The sequence below is a fragment of the Periplaneta americana genome, chromosome 7, assembly GCF_040183065.1.
Source record: "Periplaneta americana isolate PAMFEO1 chromosome 7, P.americana_PAMFEO1_priV1, whole genome shotgun sequence".
Taxonomy (NCBI): domain Eukaryota; kingdom Metazoa; phylum Arthropoda; class Insecta; order Blattodea; family Blattidae; genus Periplaneta; species Periplaneta americana.
Genome location: NC_091123.1, coordinates 10,713,316 through 10,732,293, shown reverse-complemented (window position 1 = coordinate 10,732,293; position 18,978 = coordinate 10,713,316). Strand labels below are relative to the sequence as shown.

General features: G+C 36.6%; 1 protein-coding gene across 1 annotated transcript in view; it reads left to right on the top strand.

The window, feature by feature from the left end:
• Positions 1 to 1,307: 1,307 nt before the first annotated feature.
• LOC138702910 (neurotrophin 1-like) overlaps positions 1,308 to 18,978 on the top strand; it is a 66,917-nt gene continuing 49,246 nt past the window's right edge. Inside the window, exon 1 of the mRNA XM_069830306.1 lies at positions 1,308 to 1,545. Within this exon, the coding sequence (XP_069686407.1) occupies positions 1,528 to 1,545 (18 nt within the window). The 5' untranslated portion in view covers positions 1,308 to 1,527. The remainder of the gene's footprint in view (positions 1,546 to 18,978) is intronic.

Here is an 18,978-nt window from a genome sequence, read left to right as displayed (position 1 = left end):
TCACGAGTCTTGCAGACGGCAATAAAATATGTGCAATAACTGTGTTGCTAAGTAGTGATAAACGAGTCAAAAAGTGTCAATGAGCTTCAGATTAAGTCATTTTTGTTATATATATGTATCAAACCAAGTTCAGGTAAAATACATACATCAGTAAATGTGTTAATTGCATTTGCCATCTTACCCGACTATCGCGGAAAGATGCCTACAGTGCAAACAAGAAGAAAACTTGTATCTATAAACAAGGTACTTAATGTTTTCTGTTTTGTGTCAAAAATATAGTTTCAAAATATCTTCCAGACTTTGATATTTCAATATGAAATTCAAAACTAGATGAACAGTATCTTATACTTTCAATTAAAGAAAAAGTCAGGCATCTTCCCCCGATCCACTCTATATAACTTCCCAAATCCAACACAATTTTTCCGAATTAACACTATTTCTTTTCGTGTGAAATAATATTGTGTATTAACATGACAATAGAGGTTATACTACAACAAACAGGAGCCAAGAGATTACATTATCGCGAATAGGAAAAGCTTGATAGTGAAAACGTCAGCATTCTTTGTACCCATGGCCTCCTGTGCATCCGACACGTCTAGCACTTTCTATGTGAGGATAGTGTCATCTTCCCTCACTAACCAACAAAATTACAGAGTTACGCAGTTGTTCCAGCATTCATTAACATCAATGAGAAAGATCAGAATCAAACTACCCGAAGAAACTAAGCCTCAAGAGATCGCAATGATCGAAGTATTTCCGCCTCTCCAGGTGCCAGTTATTGGGTCTTCGCCACTCCCTGCTTGTATGTTAACAGTGCTGGGATCATATCTCACGGAGGATATGAACCGTTGTGTGTGCCCATTTGAACGAGAAAAGAGAAAGAAAAAAAAGAAGACTCTCAGTGAGAAGAAAAGAAGAATAACGAAAACCATAAGGTGCAGTCGTCAATTGTCTCGGTGAGTCCGTCACAAATTAACCCGATTTGTCTGTCACTCCTTCCGTTTCCACGACAAACCTCTTCCAAACATGATTCTCTTTTCCACACGCACTACACTCTTTCAATTCACCTGACCTCCATTCCGAAAACGTTTTACCGTTACAAAACAACTGACGACAAGTGCTGTTGCCAGAGCCTCCTAGTGGCAGCTTCCTTAAGCAGCGTTGCCAGAGTAACCCACATCTGAAGTCTTCGACCGCGATGTCAATGTAATTGGTGACTGACTGGCTGATTTGGCAACGCTGACTCGGATTTTCTCGATCTTGGTCAAGGTGCTGGAACGCATCGTGAAGTTCAAGGCCTCCTCGAGTCATCTCAGATGCACGGCTAGTCTTAGAGTGGGAGCATGGGCAGATTTTCTGCGAGTGTGTGAATTTGTGAAAGAAGATCAACTATGAGAATGTGGTTTGTGGTTTATGACGATGTCAGGTAACAGCGCGTGTGTGTGCCAGCGCTTTATGTCGAGTGAACTGTCAAAACATTTTTGAGGAAAGGTGAAAGAAAAGGGCCTTCAAGAAAAAAATATCGTCATGAAAATCGCTGTTTGGGTAAGTAGTTTAAAGCAGTGTTTGTCAATTTTTTTATGATGAGGAGCATCTTTTTCTCACATTATTTAGTGCGGCCCCCTGACCTAAAATGTAGAATACAATAATGCGAAATTTGTTTTATTTTAAGAATATTATATGGATTAGGATTAGATCATTTAGGATATTGCTAACGAATGTAGTCCTGGAGTAACTTGTGGGGGACTGAACTGAAAAATAGGGATAAGCTGGGTTAAAAAGGCGATTTTTTTTATTTTTACATTAAGAAAATTATAAATATTGTTGTGAATCATTTCACCAAGTTTCAAATTCATATTCCAGTTCTAACAGGTGTTTCTGCCACAATTTTCAAAGTCGAGCACTATTTAAATGCAAAATTACTGTGATTTTCCTCAATTTTCTAACTTATTCTTTGCACATTGAGACAGAAATTCAGTTTCAGATAGTAAACTTACATATATCTGTCCAACTGGTAGCAGAGTTTCAACTGCTTCCCTATACTAAATTATCAAAATATTAACATAAAAGTCCACACCTGTGGAGTAACGGTTAGCGCGTCTGGCCGCGAAACCAGGTGGCCCGGGTTCGAATCCCGGTCGGGGCAAGTTACCTGGTTGAGGTTTTTTCCGGGGTTTTCCCTCAACCCAATACGAGCAAATGCTGGGTAACTTTCGGTGCTGGACCCCGGACTCATTTCACTGGCATTATCACCTTCATATCATCCAGACTCTAAATAACCTAGATGTTGATACAGCGTCGTAAAATAACCCAATAAAAATTAACATAAAATTAATATGAATAATTAATAATGATGATATTACTTACACTACAGGTTCGAAAAATAAATTTGCGTGTAAGTATCAAGTAATGCCCAGAGCTAGTATGAAAAAAATAACAATAATATAAACAAGATAAATGATAGGAGAGTTTTAATGAAAGATGATGAAATAAACATGAATCATTTTAAAAGGCACAATAAAATTATAGAATGTACAATTTTGGCAAACAAAGAAACAAGTGCTAGGGAGATGATAAAAACAAACAAATGCTAGGAAGGTGACAAAAACAAATGCTAGGTAAGTGACAAAATTTGTAGGATAAGCAGCCATGATTGGTTAAAACATGTCGTTCCGTATAGTTTTATTGATCAAAAGTAGTATGACGTAGTAAAAGTGTAATAGTCAAAACAAAACAACTAAGATGGTTTTCTCACAGGAAGACGATGACTGCAGATAGATTGACAAAAAGGTGTATAAATGGATTCGAACGGGAAAAAGAAAGTGGGGAAGACCAAAATTGATATGGCCACAACGAATAAAATTAGAACATAAATGAGTTTGGAAGATGGGACGACAGAATAGGAAGGGATGGAGAAAAGCTATTATAATCCTGAAAATGGTTACAAGAATATATCTTAGGACACTGTAGTAATAGTAGTAGTAGTAGTAGTAGTAGTAGTAGTAGTAGTAGTAGTAGTAGTAGTAGTAGTAGTAGTAGGTTTATTTTACCTGGCAGAGTTAAGGCCACGAGGCCTTCTCTTCCACTCAACCAGGTTTCAGTAATATACATGAAATACAAAATTAGATTATAAAACAACACAAAAGAAGATACCTTAGAAATTACATAAAATATAGTAGAAAATTACAAATAGTCAAGATCAGTTACATAATATAAAATTACAAATAGTCAAGATCGGTTACATAATATATAAAATAAAGTAGAAAATTACACATAATCAAAATCAGTTACATAAGGGGAATATACACACTCACACACACACACATACACACATACACGCACACACACACATAAACACATACACACACACACACACATAAACACACAATTTATAAGACCTAAAATGCTCGAGATAAATTCGACGATTAATTCACTTGAGATATATTATACAGTTAATATACTAATAGGAGAATACATGTGGGTTACAAGACATAAAATGTTGATTAGCAAAGTCGTACTAAATGGCATAGAAATACAAATGATTAAGTAATATATCAAGATAATAAAAAAGAGAAAAGAAAAAAAAAGAAGAAGAGAGAGGAGAAAACTTGATAATAAGTAAATACTCTACAATTTAAAGTCTGAATCAAGAAACTTTAAATAACTTCAGAGAAAAGCAGGGCGAATCTAATTTTAAATTCGACATTTTCTCCAAACCCTCTGCAAGCCATTCAAACATCGCTACCACACTCTTATTAACCAACGAAGGCCGCAAGACTCTCCCTACCAACTTCGAAAAAAAAAAAAAAAAAAAAAACTCGCAGCTTTCATTATCATAAGCAGCTCAGTTAATGTGAAACGCAACCGACTGGACTTGATCAACTCGTTGAGTGTTGCCGTGGTTACGAGCGCCAGCATGTCACGCGGCCTGCTGCATCTACAGGCGACGAAGGAGGCCGCGAACACTACGTCATATTGCATCTGTTTCCGTTATGACGTTAGTCTACTATCCAGTCCACAGAGTACGGTGCTGTGGGCTGTACTTTGCTGTTCAGTAAATTATTACGCCAAGCCATTACGCGGGCAGACAGCCATAATAATAATAATAATAATAATAATAATAATAATAATAATAATAATAATAATAATTATAGGCAACAGCGATTTATTTAATATTACTATTTATTTATTTAATACGCGTAATTTATTTACTCTTTCAAAAAGGCATATGACTCGGTTAAGACAGAAGAGTATTATATGATATTCATATTGAATTTGGTATTCCCAAGAAACTAGTTCGATTAATTAAAATGTGTCTCAGTGAAACGTACAGCAGAGTTCGTATAGGCCAGTTTCTGATGCTTTTCCAATTCACTGCGGGCTAAAGCAAGGAGATGCACTATCACCTTTACTTTTTAACTTTGCTCTAGAGTAGGCCTATGCCATTAGAAAAGTTCAGGATAACAGAGAGGGTTTGGAATTGAACGGGTTACATCAGCTTCTTGTCTATGCGGATGACGTGAATATGTTAGGAGAAAATCCACAAACGATTAGGGAAAACACGGAAATTCTAGTTGAAGCAAGTAAAGCGATAGGTTTGGAAGTAAATCCCGAGAAGACAAAGTATATGATTATGTCTCGTGATGAGAATATTGTACGAAATGGAAATATAAAAATTGGAAATTTATCATTTGAAGAGGTGGAGAAATTCAAATATCTTGGAGCAACAGTAACAAATATAAATGATATTCGGGAGGAAATTAAACACAGAATAAATATGGGAAATGCCTGTTATTATTCGGTTGAGAAGCTTTTATCATGCAGTCTGCTGTCAATAAATCTGAAAGTTAGAATTTATAAAACAGTTACATTACCTGTTGTTCTGTATGGTTGTGAAACTTGGACTCTCACTTTGAGAGAGGAATAGAGGTTAAGGATGTTTGAGAATAAGGTTCTTAGGAAAATATTTGGGGCTAAGAGGGATGAAGTTAAAGGAGAATGGAGAAAGTTACACAACACAGAACTGCACGCATTGTAGGCTATTCTTCACCTGGCATAATTAGAAACATTAAATCAGATGTTTGAGATGGGCAGGGCATGTAGCACGTATGACCGAATCCAGAAATGCATATAGAGTGTTAGTTGGGAGACCGGAGGGAAAAAGAGTTTTGGGAAGGCCGAGACGTAGATGGGAGGATAATATTAAAATGGATTTGAGAGAAGTGGGATATGATGAAAGAGTGAATTAATCTTGCAGAGGATAGGGACCGATGGTGGGCTTATGTGAGAGCGGCAATGAACCTGCGGGTTCCTTAAAAGCCATTTGTAAGTAAGTAAGTATTTATTTAATACGCATAATTTATTTATTCTGGCGGAGTTGAAGCTATTAGGCCGAGCCAATAAAAGATTGGCAAACTGGTCATAGTAATAATAGCAACAATAATAATAGTAATACAGTAAAACTTATTCATACATTTCGCACTTACGATTTTTCACATTTATTTGTACACTTTTAGTTTTTTAAAGCTTTTTACACTTTCATTGATTCATAGTTTTCTGCTCAAGGGCAGATCTTTCATTACAAATCCACCATTCTCCATTTTCTCCTATTTTCTGCCAATGACAGATATCGCACCTGACAAGAAACGTATGCTGATAGGTATGGGCGTTTGCCTGAAAAGAGGTTGCTATTGGTGCTGTGACGGCAGCGAATTCCAATAAAAGACCTAGACGGCAGTCAGATGAGATGTCTGGCCATTCACAACGCTTGATATGAAAAATATCAACTGGTCGGTCGTGGAGGGCCAATAGTGTGGCCTCTAAATTCACGGACCTGGCTCCGCCCGATTTTTTGTTTGAAGTTTTTGAAGAACATTCTGGGTATCAAGTATGGAAGGAATTAGCCACACGTTGTGATTTGTGTCGGGAACTATGAAGTCTATTGAGGTCAAAGAGGACAAAATTTCATTTTCTACAGCGTATTTATAAAATACCGGATAATAAGCATCAATAATAATTTTTGTGTTGTAATTTTTGTCGTGAACGCTGAAGTGTATTTAGGTGAAAGAGGACAAAATTAAATTTTCTACAGCGTGTTTATAAAATACCGGATATTAAGCATCAATAATAATTTTTGTGTTGTAATTTTTGTCGCTATGTATTGTGGGTCCCTATCACCACGGCATGGCGCGTCCTCAGGTTGCGGATAGAGGAGACGGCCTCCAGATATGGAGGGTAGCTGCGAATATATTGAATAAGCAGTCGTGGACAGCCGATAAGGGGTGGTCCTCCAGCTTGGGGGTTGGGCGAAGGGCTAACAACCTATCCCCGTAAAAAACAGCTTGTTACGAATCCGTACAATAAGTTATATTACCGGTTGTTCTGTATGGTTGTGAAACTTGGACTCTCACTCTGAGAGAGGAACATAGGTTAAGGGTGTTTGAAAATAAGGTGCTTAGGAAAATATTTGGGGCTAAGCGGGACGAAGTTACAGGAGAATGGAGAAAGTTACACAACACAGAACTGCACGCATTGTATTCTTCACCTGACATAATTAGGAACATTAAATCCAGACGTTTGAGATGGGCAGGGCATGTAGCACGTATGGGCGAATCCAGAAATGCATGTAGAGTGTTAATTGGGAGACCGGAGGGAAAAAGACCTTTAGGGAGGCCGAGACGTAGATGGGAGGATAATATTAAAATGGATTTGAGGGAGGTGGGTTATGATGATAGAGACTGGATTAATCTTGTACAGGATAGGGACCGCTGGCGGGATTATGTGAGGGCGGCAATGAACCTTCGGGTTCCTTAAAAGCCATTTGTAAGTAAGCAAGTAAGTAGGTAATTTTTTTCGTGGACGCTGAAGTGTATTTAGGTGAAAGAGGACAAAATTTCATTTTCTACAGTGTGTTTATAAAATACCGGACAATAAGCATCAAATTTTGCGTTGTGATTTATGTCGAATATTGAAATGTATTGAGATAAAAAGAGGACAAAATTTCATTTTCTACAGTGTGTTTATAAAATACCGGATAATAAGCATCAATAATTTTGCGTTGTGATTTATGTCGAATATTGAAATGTATTGAGATAAAAGAGGACAAAATTTCCATCTTTCTACAGTGTGTTTATAAAATACCGAACAATAAGCATCAATAATAATTTTTTAGTTGTAATTTCTGTCGTGAACGCTAAATTACATTGAGGTGAAAGAGGACAAAATTCCGTCTTTCTACAGTGTGTTTACAAAATACCGAACAATAAGCAACAATAAACATTTTTGCGTTGTGATTTGTGTCTTGAACGCTGAAGTGTATTGAGGTGAAAGAGGACATAATTTCATCTTTCTATAGTGTGGTTATAAAATATCAAACAATAAGCATCAATAATTTTGCGTTGTGATTTGTGTCGAACACTGAAGTCTATTGAAGTGAAACTGGATAGAATTTCACCCTTCTGTAATGTATTTATAAAATGCCGAACAATAAGCATCAATAATAATTTTTGCGTTCTAATTTTTGTCGTGAAAGGTGAAGTCCATTGAAGTGAAAAAGGACAAAATTACATCTTTATACAGTGTGTTTATAAAATACCAAACATACAGCAAAAATAATAATTTTTGCGTTGTGATTCGTGTCGTGAACGCTGAAGTCTATTGAGGTGAAAGAGGACAATATTCCATCTTTCAATTGTATGTTTATAAAAATACCGGACAATAAACAGAACACTGAACGAATGAATGAATGAGAATGAATGAATGAATGAATTAATTAATTTAATTTTATCCGTACCCAAATGCCACACACTGTATTGTGAAAGCCTGAGGACTAAGGTACGATTGTAGAAAGAAATTGCAACTTTATCTATCTTCCATTGGGACAGGTCGTGTGTCCTTTGTATTGGTTCTTGTATTACAGGGTCCAGCAGAGGATCGGGCGATTTTAAGGAGCGTATATCTCTCACAACACAATTGAGGGGCGATAAGCTGCGCGCATATTTTGGTGGAAATTCAATGCCATTCAGTCATCATTGAAAGATGGAGCGGTGCACAATGTGCTTTTGCACTTAAAGGCTTTTGCAAGTACAGCGACAATTTTGAACAGTGTTAATCATGGCTCTCAAAGAAATGTATTGCGGCTCTTGAAGTAATATTACTAGGCCTATTACTATTACAGTGAAACCTGTTCAAATCGGAACCTGAATAATCCGGAATCCTGTCTATTTCGGAACAATTTATTGGTCCTGACGAAATTTGCATGTATTATGTATAATTCGTCCTGAATAAAACGGAAACTGTCCAACGCGGAAACAAACTATCTGATACTGTTCAAAACGGAAATAATATTTTGGATACACTGTTATAATGTAAACTATATTTTGAAGCAGTGTGTAATTTCAAGAAATGTACGAAATATGTAGGTCACTAAGATAAAAACAAGTTTTCTTTGCAAAATTTAGAGAGTGCGAGGGTGGAATTTCAGTTGTGGAAAATTCAGATGTAACACTTTGAAAAATAAAGACCATCTCATGAGTGAGTGATAAATAAAGACCGTCTCATGAGTGAGTGGCTTGCGGACATTAATGGTGCCATAAAAAGGAAACAGAAAATCGCTGGTTGTGTGGAAATAAATGAACTGTTGTGAGAGTGAGTTTTTCATACCTTTTCAAAGACCGTGCCAATTTCTGGACCTATTCTGCAAAACAAACCCTTGAACTGCCAAAAAAAAAAAATAGGTAAGTCAGAATTCAAGGCTTCTAATGGATGGCTCCTAGACCAATAAATTAAATAATGTGCAGTGATATACAGTATACTATTACAGTATAGCGTTGGATATTAAATTTAGTATGATTTAATAGTGTTTAATGAGTGAGTTACGATAACATTAAACAGAAAATGAGATTTTTCTTCAATATGATGCACCACTGGAATAAGCGACAGAAAGCTGATTTAATGGCAGTAGTGTTAAACGAAATGTTTTGTACTTCTTACAGTTTGCGGCATGCCATTTTGTTTTTCAGTTATACAAATGATAAAATATTGCATTTTAATTTCACACCTGAATAATACGGAAACCTGTCCATAACGGAAAAAAAAATCGGGACCATGTCACTTCCGTCTTGAACAGGTTTTACTGTACTATTCTGAATGAAATTAAGGTGATAATGCCGGTGAAATGAGTCCGGGGTCCAGCACCGAAAGTTACCCAGCATTTGCTCGTATTTGGTTGAGGGAAAACCCCGGAAAAATCTTCAACCAGGTAACTTGCCCCGACCGGGATTCGAACCCGGGTCACCTGGTTTCGCGGCCAGATTCGCTTACCGTTACTCCACAGGTGTGGACTTGTAAGCAAAGAAATGAAGACTTTTAACATAATAAATATGATACCCATATAACTTAATTCGTACCTGAATTGTTATAATTGATTAATAGAAATCCTGTCTTGTGAACTTGGACGTTACGCAACGCCTGTAATCAGACATCCTTGTGGTCGCGGTGTGCATAACACTCGACGCCTCCATGTGTGAACCAAGAGATTAAATTTGCTCATTTGAGCGGAACGCGTTTCTGCCTCCGCGGTTCGCTTCCAAGCACTGGATGTCTTCTTTTAGTGTGAAGGCAGGCATTAGCAATATATATCTATTTCGCAATCACACGAATAATACGAGCTGAAATATAATTAACTGTGACTGAATTGATGTGTTTTTGTTTAAATTTAATTTAATTCAAATAAATAATTATTTAGACTCGGAGGTCTTGAAATGAAAACCCGGTAAGTCATTTTTATTAAGTGCATTTTATTAAAATTATTTATACTCTAGTGTTCCCGTCCTATTCGGGAAGCAGTCCTAATAAATGTTACTCTAGGATCTGAGCTTCCTATATCAATAATGTCAGATACTCTCGTGGTATTAAAGTAAATCCATGGTGCTACAGCCCTGAAGGGCCCATTCCGACCAGCCGGCTGCAGGCCTCACGCCCACATGCCGAAGCAGAGGTGGACGATCATCCAACCAGAACGGAGGTATCGTGTGGCTAGCACGATGATCACCCCAGCCGTTATAGCTGGTTTCCTAAACCGGATTTTCGCTACCTATCGTAGCTCTCCAAGTGCATCACGATGCTGGGTGGGCACCGGTCCCATACACTGGGCGAAATTTCATGAGAAAATTTCTTCCCCCATGAGGACTCGAACCAGCGCGCATTCCGTAACGCGAGTCCTAGGAGTAAGGAGTGGGGGAGGCACAGAGATTGTTAGACAACAAAGTGGGCCATCCTTAAAATATAAAGCGGAAATCTACACATTGCGGTTGTGTTTAGTATCTCACGCGGAAAAATGTTATGTATAATTTTCGTTACTAAGGCAACCATTCACACTTCCAAAAAAATGTTGACCTACTGATGAAGCCTATACGGTGAATAATCGGAGATGACAAAGCACAGCGTTTCTTATAAATGGGGCTACTTGATGTTATCACTGCGTCCCAAGTGTCTCCTTTAGACAAACGCACTAAAGCTGTGTATTGCTTTGTCATTTTAAACGTTGCCCTCGGTGGATACACATTTATTTATTTTTTTATTTTATTGCTAGTAAATTTGAAACGAATACAAGTTAATACAATGTAAGATAAACTAGCCCACTCCTGAATGAGTAAGACTAGTGCTCAGGAGGGGATTCCAATACAGACAAAAATAAAATTAAAATTGAGAGTGAATACGGATTAAAAAGTGTTTAATATGTTCAAACTATAAATCCAATACAAATTTTATATATTTTTTTTATTAATTTGGATAAGATTCGTGGTTAAAATAATATTAGAATAAAATTTGTTTAATAATTTGGGACCTTGACTCATGCTATGATAAAAAGCTGCATTGGTTTTACATTTTGGTTCAGACAAACTCAGAGAATCGTATTTTTAGTTCTATATTTATGTAGAGTATATACCTTTCAAAGTTATTAAGATTCCTGTGAAAATATTTTAATAAAATAAAATAATAAATTTGTTTAATGTTGAAAACTTAGAAATGTTTAAAGAACAATTCAGTTGAGTAATCTTTCTGCTTTTTTAAACACATTTTTAATACCTTTTTAGCATAATGACTGACATGGTAAATTTATGAGTTGAGTTTAAAATGTATAAACATTGTTTATGTTTATGGCGGGCTTCTAAAAGTTTATTCATTGAAATTTTTATTTCTCGTGACCTTAAATATCTGCCTTATCACTTTTACCTTTTTATTTGAATATTTTGAAATTATTTAAACATATGAGATAAATTAACACAAGAATACATACATACATAAGTATTCTGCTCATGGGCAAGTCTTTCACTGCAAACCCAGCATTCTCCAGTCTCTCCTATTTTCTGCACCTCCTCTTTGTCTCCGCATATGATCCATATATCTTAATGTCGTTTATCATCTGATATCTTCTTCTGCCCCGAACTCTTCTCCCGTTCACCATTCCTTCCAGTGCATCCTTCAGTAGGCAGTTACTTCACAACCAGTGACCCAGTCAATTTCTTTTTCTCTTTCTGATCAGTTTTAGCATTATTTTTTCTTCACTCACTCTTTCCAACACGGCTCCGTTTCTTACTCTGTCTGTCCATTTCACAGGCTCCATTCTTCTCCATATCCACATTTAAAATGCTTCTCTTCACTTCGTCGTAATGTCCATGTTTCTGCCTCATACAATGCTACACACTACACAAAGCACTTCACTAGTCTCTTCCTTAGTTCTTTCTCCAGAGGTCCGCAGAAGTATATGACTATTTTATATAATTTACATAAATCTCAATGGGCATAAAGCAATCTCCAACATTCTCTGCTGACACCAATATTAAAAGCACAAATGATAAAATGAAACAATTAACATACTGTCCCGGAATTCATGTTTAAACACCTCGACAGAGTTACTTTTTCTTTAAGGACAAACAATGAAGCGCTTTGTGTTTCATTAGCAGCCTTCTTTTTCCCGTATAATTTCTGTACAAAACACTAACAACTACTGTGGGCCTACATCCTAGAAATGCCAACTAACAGCTCTTCTGCAGTAATTATTGTAGTCGATGTTTATGAAGCTTTACAATCAGGTGGTCGAGCAGGATAGCCGCAAAACAGTTTTGTGGCCTCGTGTTGTGGTAGATCCGGGTTTCGATTCCTTATTTTTACTAAAGTAGAGACAATTCTTTTCGTATGTTTCTTTTATAACAGAAAATAGTGTTTTAAATCAGGTTATAACAGGTTTCATTTAAGACGCTCTATGAATTAGCACGTTGCCATTGGATACGAGGTAGACAACTTCTAACCTGATCGAGAGTGATGTATTAAGGGGGCTAATACAGTAGCTCTGGTTGCAGATTGTAAATCTTTCACAAATTTTTAAATATCTCAGAGATAATTCAGTGGATCTTTCTCATTTTTTGTACACAAATAAGTGGTATTTTGGCCTCTCATTTGGTATCAACAAATTTATAATTATCATATTAGTTCATTATTTTTATTTACAAAATTTAAAGAAAATAATTTGCTGCTATTTTTCAAACTAAAAACAAGATATCTCTTGAAATATTTGCCCAAATTCTTTCAAATTTTCAGGATATCTGTAGCTATTCAAACTGTAGAGGATGAATTACTTTAATAGCGATATAAGCATAATTTCATAAATTTTAAGTAAATAATGTAAAATAAAAGCGACTTTTCGTCTTATGATAAAATAAAAAAAGTAGTTAAAAATTTTTGTAACGTAGGAAGTTCACTGTGGTCCATCCTCTAACACTGCATTTCTATAGTCAGAAATAAAAAAAATAAATTTATAATCTGACAAGTGGTTGAGGAGATACTATGTTTTTCCTCTTAAGTAGCAGAAAATTCTTTCCTTTGAATTGTGTTAATAAAATAATAAATTAATTTGATAATTATAAATTTGTTGATTCCAAATGAGAGTCCCAAATGTCACTTATTTGTGTACAAAAAATGAAAAAATATTCACTGAATTATCTCTGAGAAATTAAAATTTTTCTGAAAGGTTTATAATCTGCCCCCTTAAGCCGTCTCATAATTGATGTCGGTTTTTTAAGTCTGGTGTTTTGTAAGATTTCAATGCTTTTCTTTAGCTCGGCAATGCAATTTACAGGACGCTATGGTTGTTATCACGTATTGTGAGCATGTGACAATCGTCAAATATTAATACAGGGACATCATTTTATTTTTACTAACATTTTTAATATTAACCTGGCTATACCTTTAGAGAACCGGAAATACAGATTGGTACCCCTTTCCACGACTGTAGTTCGATGATACTGGAGTAAAACAGAAACAAATCACTCTACTAGATATAGGAGGGAAGAAAAGTAGTTCATCCATTTACGTAAACTAGGAAATATCGCGATTTTGAGTTCGATAATTTTCATTAGGCTTTTGATTAATCTTAATACAGTACTCACGAAGTGAGCTGTCCATGTGGACGTATTTATTATGTAGTGTCTTATTATACTGTCTAGAGCACATTAGCGTACAATACAGAGAATGAAGTTAAACTGAAAAATAATCATAATATGGCTATTTAAACACATTTTTTAAAATGGTGGCCGTTCATTTCGATACAGGCTTCAGTTCTTTTTTGCATATTATCGCATTATAGACTATTGCATCTAATTCCATTTGCCAGTTTCGTCCTTCGTACTAGTAACTCATGCTGAAATAATTCTGTACCTACTCTACAAAAGAGTACCTTACGTACTGTAAATTCAATCTTCACTTCTGCCCGACCCGCACAGATAAAATTACTCAGACATGCTATCTACTGTCCGTCCAAGTGGTTATGTCGCAGGATCGTAGAAAGGGGGAAATCACGTGACAGTTAATTACAGTACTTAATTAGGCCCTCTTATTTAAGTTATTTTAAACAGTTGTATAATATTACGTAAACGCCCAATTCCTAACAGAAATTAATGTTTTCAGAAAAGAGCTATGACAGCCCTGCTTTTACAGAGGGACGAACAGAAGCTAGTGGAGGAAATAGGAATGCGACGTAGGCAAAAGGACAGTACCTGTGCGAAAATATGATTCAATATTGAAAGCTCTTTCGTCACTGGAAAACGCGAACATATTTCTGGAACGTACTATACTAACTCAGTGGTGTTTACTATATGCGGTCTTGGATCTGTGTGTAGAGGACAGTTGGAACTTCATTAGTAGAAGGGGTGGGAGTGAAGTACATTCAAAAACTCAGGTACAATAAAAATTGAAGTAAAAATAAAATGATGTCCCTGTACAAACAATATAAATGGACGTGATAAAGTTTCAGATTAGAATCCTTCTAAAGCTCTATCGGAAACAAGATTATAAAAGCTGCTGCCGCGGCTCGAAGTATACTGTATGTGAAGTCGAGGGTGAAGGTGTCATTAGTGAGTGTGTAGCACAACGATGACTACAACGTTTTAATAATGGAGAAGGAGACATTAAAGATTTACAATGTCCTAAAAGACCTAAATTATGCAGATGAAGGATGGATAGAACAGAGAAAAATTTTCTCCGGCACCGGGACTCGAACTCGGGTTTTCAGATCTACGTCCTGACGCTATATCCACTCACACCGGATTCGGTAGAACTTAAACTAAGGGGATTCGATCGGCATCGGAACTGGAATCCGGTGTGGTTTAGTGGATAAAGCATCAGCATGTAGAGCTGAAAACTTGGGTTCGAGCCCCGGTGCCGGAGGGAATTTTTCTCTGTTATATCCATCCTTCATTATATGATAACGCAGAATTCCTGCACGGAAGTATCATATGTACTTCGGTACATCACAATAATATAAACTATGCAGAGTTTTGGAAGAATATCCACAAAAAAGTATTCCTGTAGGTTGTCAGAAAATCTTGGTGCTCAAAAGATACAATACATCGCCACATTAAGACGCTTAGAAAATCATACAGAAGTTGTAGATCTATTCCTCATGAATTGACACCTTAACAGGCTGAACGCAGAGCGGATATCAGTCGTGAGCTTATAGCTAATTCCGTGGAAAGATAGATTTATCAGAACTGTCACATGTGATGAAAAATGGGAATATTACCGCAAACCTGACATCTCAAAGCCAGGGTTGCCAGATTGGGCAATATTTCGCCGTTTGGGCTCCATAAACAGGAATTTTGTGACCTATTTTTTAAGAATTGCGACTAACGCCATTTGGCCCCTGAATTTTGCGAAATTTGGGCGACATAGGAAAAATTTAATCGTTCATTAATATTTGTAAATGTTACCATCGTCCTGGACAATGGCTGTTTTCACAAAAAAGTCTTTGGACTAGTTATTTTATGACAATCACTGAAAATTTCTACTCCTATAACATAGGACAATGTTTTCTTTTTTCACTAACAACTAATTCAGTAGATGACCGTTACAATACGCTCACCACATGCTTAATATCTCAAAATTTGCATTTTTTTGGACTATGGTTCTTTTGTTTTAATCCTTCAATTGAACTGTACGTAAAATAGGAAAAGGGAGTTATTGTATTTTTTTTTCAATATATTGCGATATTGGCACCATCTGGACACTAAAACTTACCCTAATATAAACCCTAGTAATGCCGCACTTCGATTATTGTGACGTTTTGTTAAGTGACCTAAGTTCTGAACTGTCAGTCAAGTTACAGCGAGCTCAGAATATGTGCGTCAGATACGTGTGCAACATCCGACGATATGATCACTTATCACCGTCCTTCGCAAGTCTTTCGTGGCTCCGACTTAAAGAACGCAAAACTTTATACTCTTTGTCTTTACTCTTTCGAATTCTGCACACCTCAACACCAAATTACCTTTCGTCTCGTTTCTCTTATCTACACTCTAACCACGACGTAAATACCAGATCACTTATCTGTGGCGCGTTAATTATACCTCTTCATAGAACATCTTGTTATTCATCATCTTTTACAGTATCCACCTCGCGTCAATGGAATTCCTTGTCACAAAGTATTAGGGGCTGCAAGACAATAAACACCTTTAAAACCGTTTAAAAGATAACCTTATTAGCATTTCACTCCAATCATACTGATTTAAACTATCACTGACTACATTGTTACTTCTTTCTTTTAGACATCATCCTGATAGCGCTGTATTTTCAAAATTGTCTCATAATAATCTCTTTCTATTATCTAATATTATTTGAAATATATTAACATTCTATGTATTTTAGCTTAATTCTGCTACACAGTTTATTTCAGTGTTAAATTAATAGTTCATAGTATTTTGTTGTTTAATTCGTAAATAACACTTGTATACATGTAACTCTCATATAAATCAAATTGTTGAATTCTTTGTAAGTGCATGCATATGTATATATACTTTTTGCTGGTTGAGTGGAAGAGAAAGCCTTACGGCCTTAACTCTGCCAGCTAAAATAAATCATTATTATTAAAATAAAATGAATCATTATTATCATGAGGACTTTCATTCGATCGAGCCTAACAGGAAAAAGCAGCTCCTAATAAGACATAATAAGCTTTTGAAGTCTTTTCGTAGAGGCGAAAAATGGGTTCATTACACAGACTAAAATATTCTCCTGTAAAATTTAGATATTGTTGATGAGTCCCTTTTTTTTCGTGTACCTTTCAATTGTTTTTACCGCCATACAAAGAACATCTCTTTAAAAAATGCTAGTCACAGTTTTTAAAGAGATTTGCACAATAAGAAGTAATTCGGAGTGTGGAAGGCGTTAATTTGAAAGCAGGCTTGTTACAGCGTGAAGCATGTGTAACAAGTTCCTCTAATGAGCTGGCAGCAAGTGGGACGCTGGTCTTCCTTTTTCGAAGCTTCCGACGGACGGACGGAGGGAACCGGTTGAAAAACTAAACTGGGACGCCGTCTAGCCCACTGACCCCTACAGGAATTTTAGCTTTTAGCTTTACTCGGTTTCCCACACCCGGAGGCGGGCGGGAATCCCGTCCTGCAGGATCGCCAGCTTCGAACCCAGGCTGGCTCATCCTCAACAGAACACAACTGAGTCGGGTCACTACTTCCACCCACCGTTAACCAGAATTGTCCCTCCAACACAAGGCATATCATCAGTGCAGTTCTGAATTTTCAGCCTTTTTCCCTTACACTCCAGTGTCTGGCCACCAGTTAACCTCAGGTCTGTGCCAGATGACGTAACATGCGAATAACAGTATTGCATTTCCGAGAAAAATGAATGAGTGGTAAAACACTATACTCGCGTTCGAGAGGTTCCGGGTTTGGGATCGGCTAGTCTGATTGAGGTTATTAATGGTTTTTCGATGATGAACATTTAGGAATGAATTTAATTTTTTAAAGGGTGTAAGTCATGATTTTTTACATTTCCATCTGTATCGTAGTTTCGAATGTACGTACACTGATAAATCCATCGTTTTTGCTTGAAAAGGCGCCAATAACACTGTTCGTTGGATTGTTAGAGGGGCAAGTTAAAATCACAATTTGTTTTAATTGGTCAGTAGTCAGTGACATGCATCGTTTTAAAACTATTTAATTGGCAGCGGCGACTGAGTGCGAACAGCTGAAAGCAGAAGAAATGTTATAAAAAATGTTGTTTCTGAAGAAAGAAAGAACAAACAAAGAAATGAGATAATCAATTTTGCAGTGTATCCTATACCACTTTGAGTATACACATGACAGAGTTGGATACATCAAAGTGCCTAGTAGTAGGCCCTATCAATGAATTAGTAAGCCACGCATTCTTCATGGTACTTCTGCCAGAATGAACCAGCCCAGTCTACTCAGCAGGAAAAGTGTCAATGAAACAGAAATAAGTGCAAGATTTGGAAAAAAAATGAAGCAGTAGGCAGACGGCATTTTATGAAGAACTTTACAGCTGGCCTACAGACAGTAATGCAATGTACGATGACCGGAAAACACTATATCTCAAATGAAAAGACTGATTTCGCCTCATCATTCATGATATATATATATATATATATATATGTAATTATTATACATTCTGTTTGTTGACTGTGTAGGATTTCCAGTAAAGTAATTCAAGAATAGCACGGAAATATCTGTAACCTATTTGATTTCACTTGTTATAAAATTGATTTTTTTTAAAGGTCGACTTTTTCCTATTATAAATTTCAATAAAACCTTAAGTATCAATATAATACGTATAATTACTTTAAAAACCAACAACTGTAACCTAGACTATCAGTCCACATGTCCGGAATTATATATTTACAAATAGTTTTCCTTTAACATAGTTTCTTTCAATTTCCCACAAATTTACTTTTCCTGACTTACGTCCTTTCGAAAAATAAAACAGAATAGAATGTAGTTGTTTCGAACAGAAAATTCCAAATTGATTCCCACTTCCACTACAAACAAAGATATAATAATAGATTTAATAAACACATTGTGTATATCGAGCATTGTGAATATGTCGTACACAGTTCTTTGTCATTCATCTTTAGCGTAATATGACAGCGGCAATGTTCTTAGTGAGCACTCAAAGAGGTGATATAGCGGGCAATGCAGTCCACAGATTATACACGCACAATCACTGGTCACCTGGTGAAAACCTTTTCTAGTACAGATGCGGTAGTGAAAACCATGGATTGCTCCCCTTGTGTAATGGTGACGTAGCTCGAAGTTGGCTGCTTTCCATTCCTCGTTGTTCATCGCTGGGGTGCGGAAAAATGCAGGGTCAATTTCTGCGGCTTTCTGTCGTCGTTCGTCAAAAAACTTCGTACTGGCTGGGGTTGGTGTCAGGTTGTAGGTGGCCATTAAATCTTCTATGAAGGACGTTGTTCCTGCCAGCTGGTACACGAGTCGGGTTGGAGCGAACTTGGAGATGCAGAGTGTTCTTTTTATATATCTGGACTTAGCCCTGTCCAAAGTTTTCAGGTTTTGGTAGCTCAGGTACGTCCATATTATCTCAATGGCATATGATGCTACTGGTGCGACTTTGAGTTTGAACAATGCAATTACAAAGATATAAGTATTGGTTTGT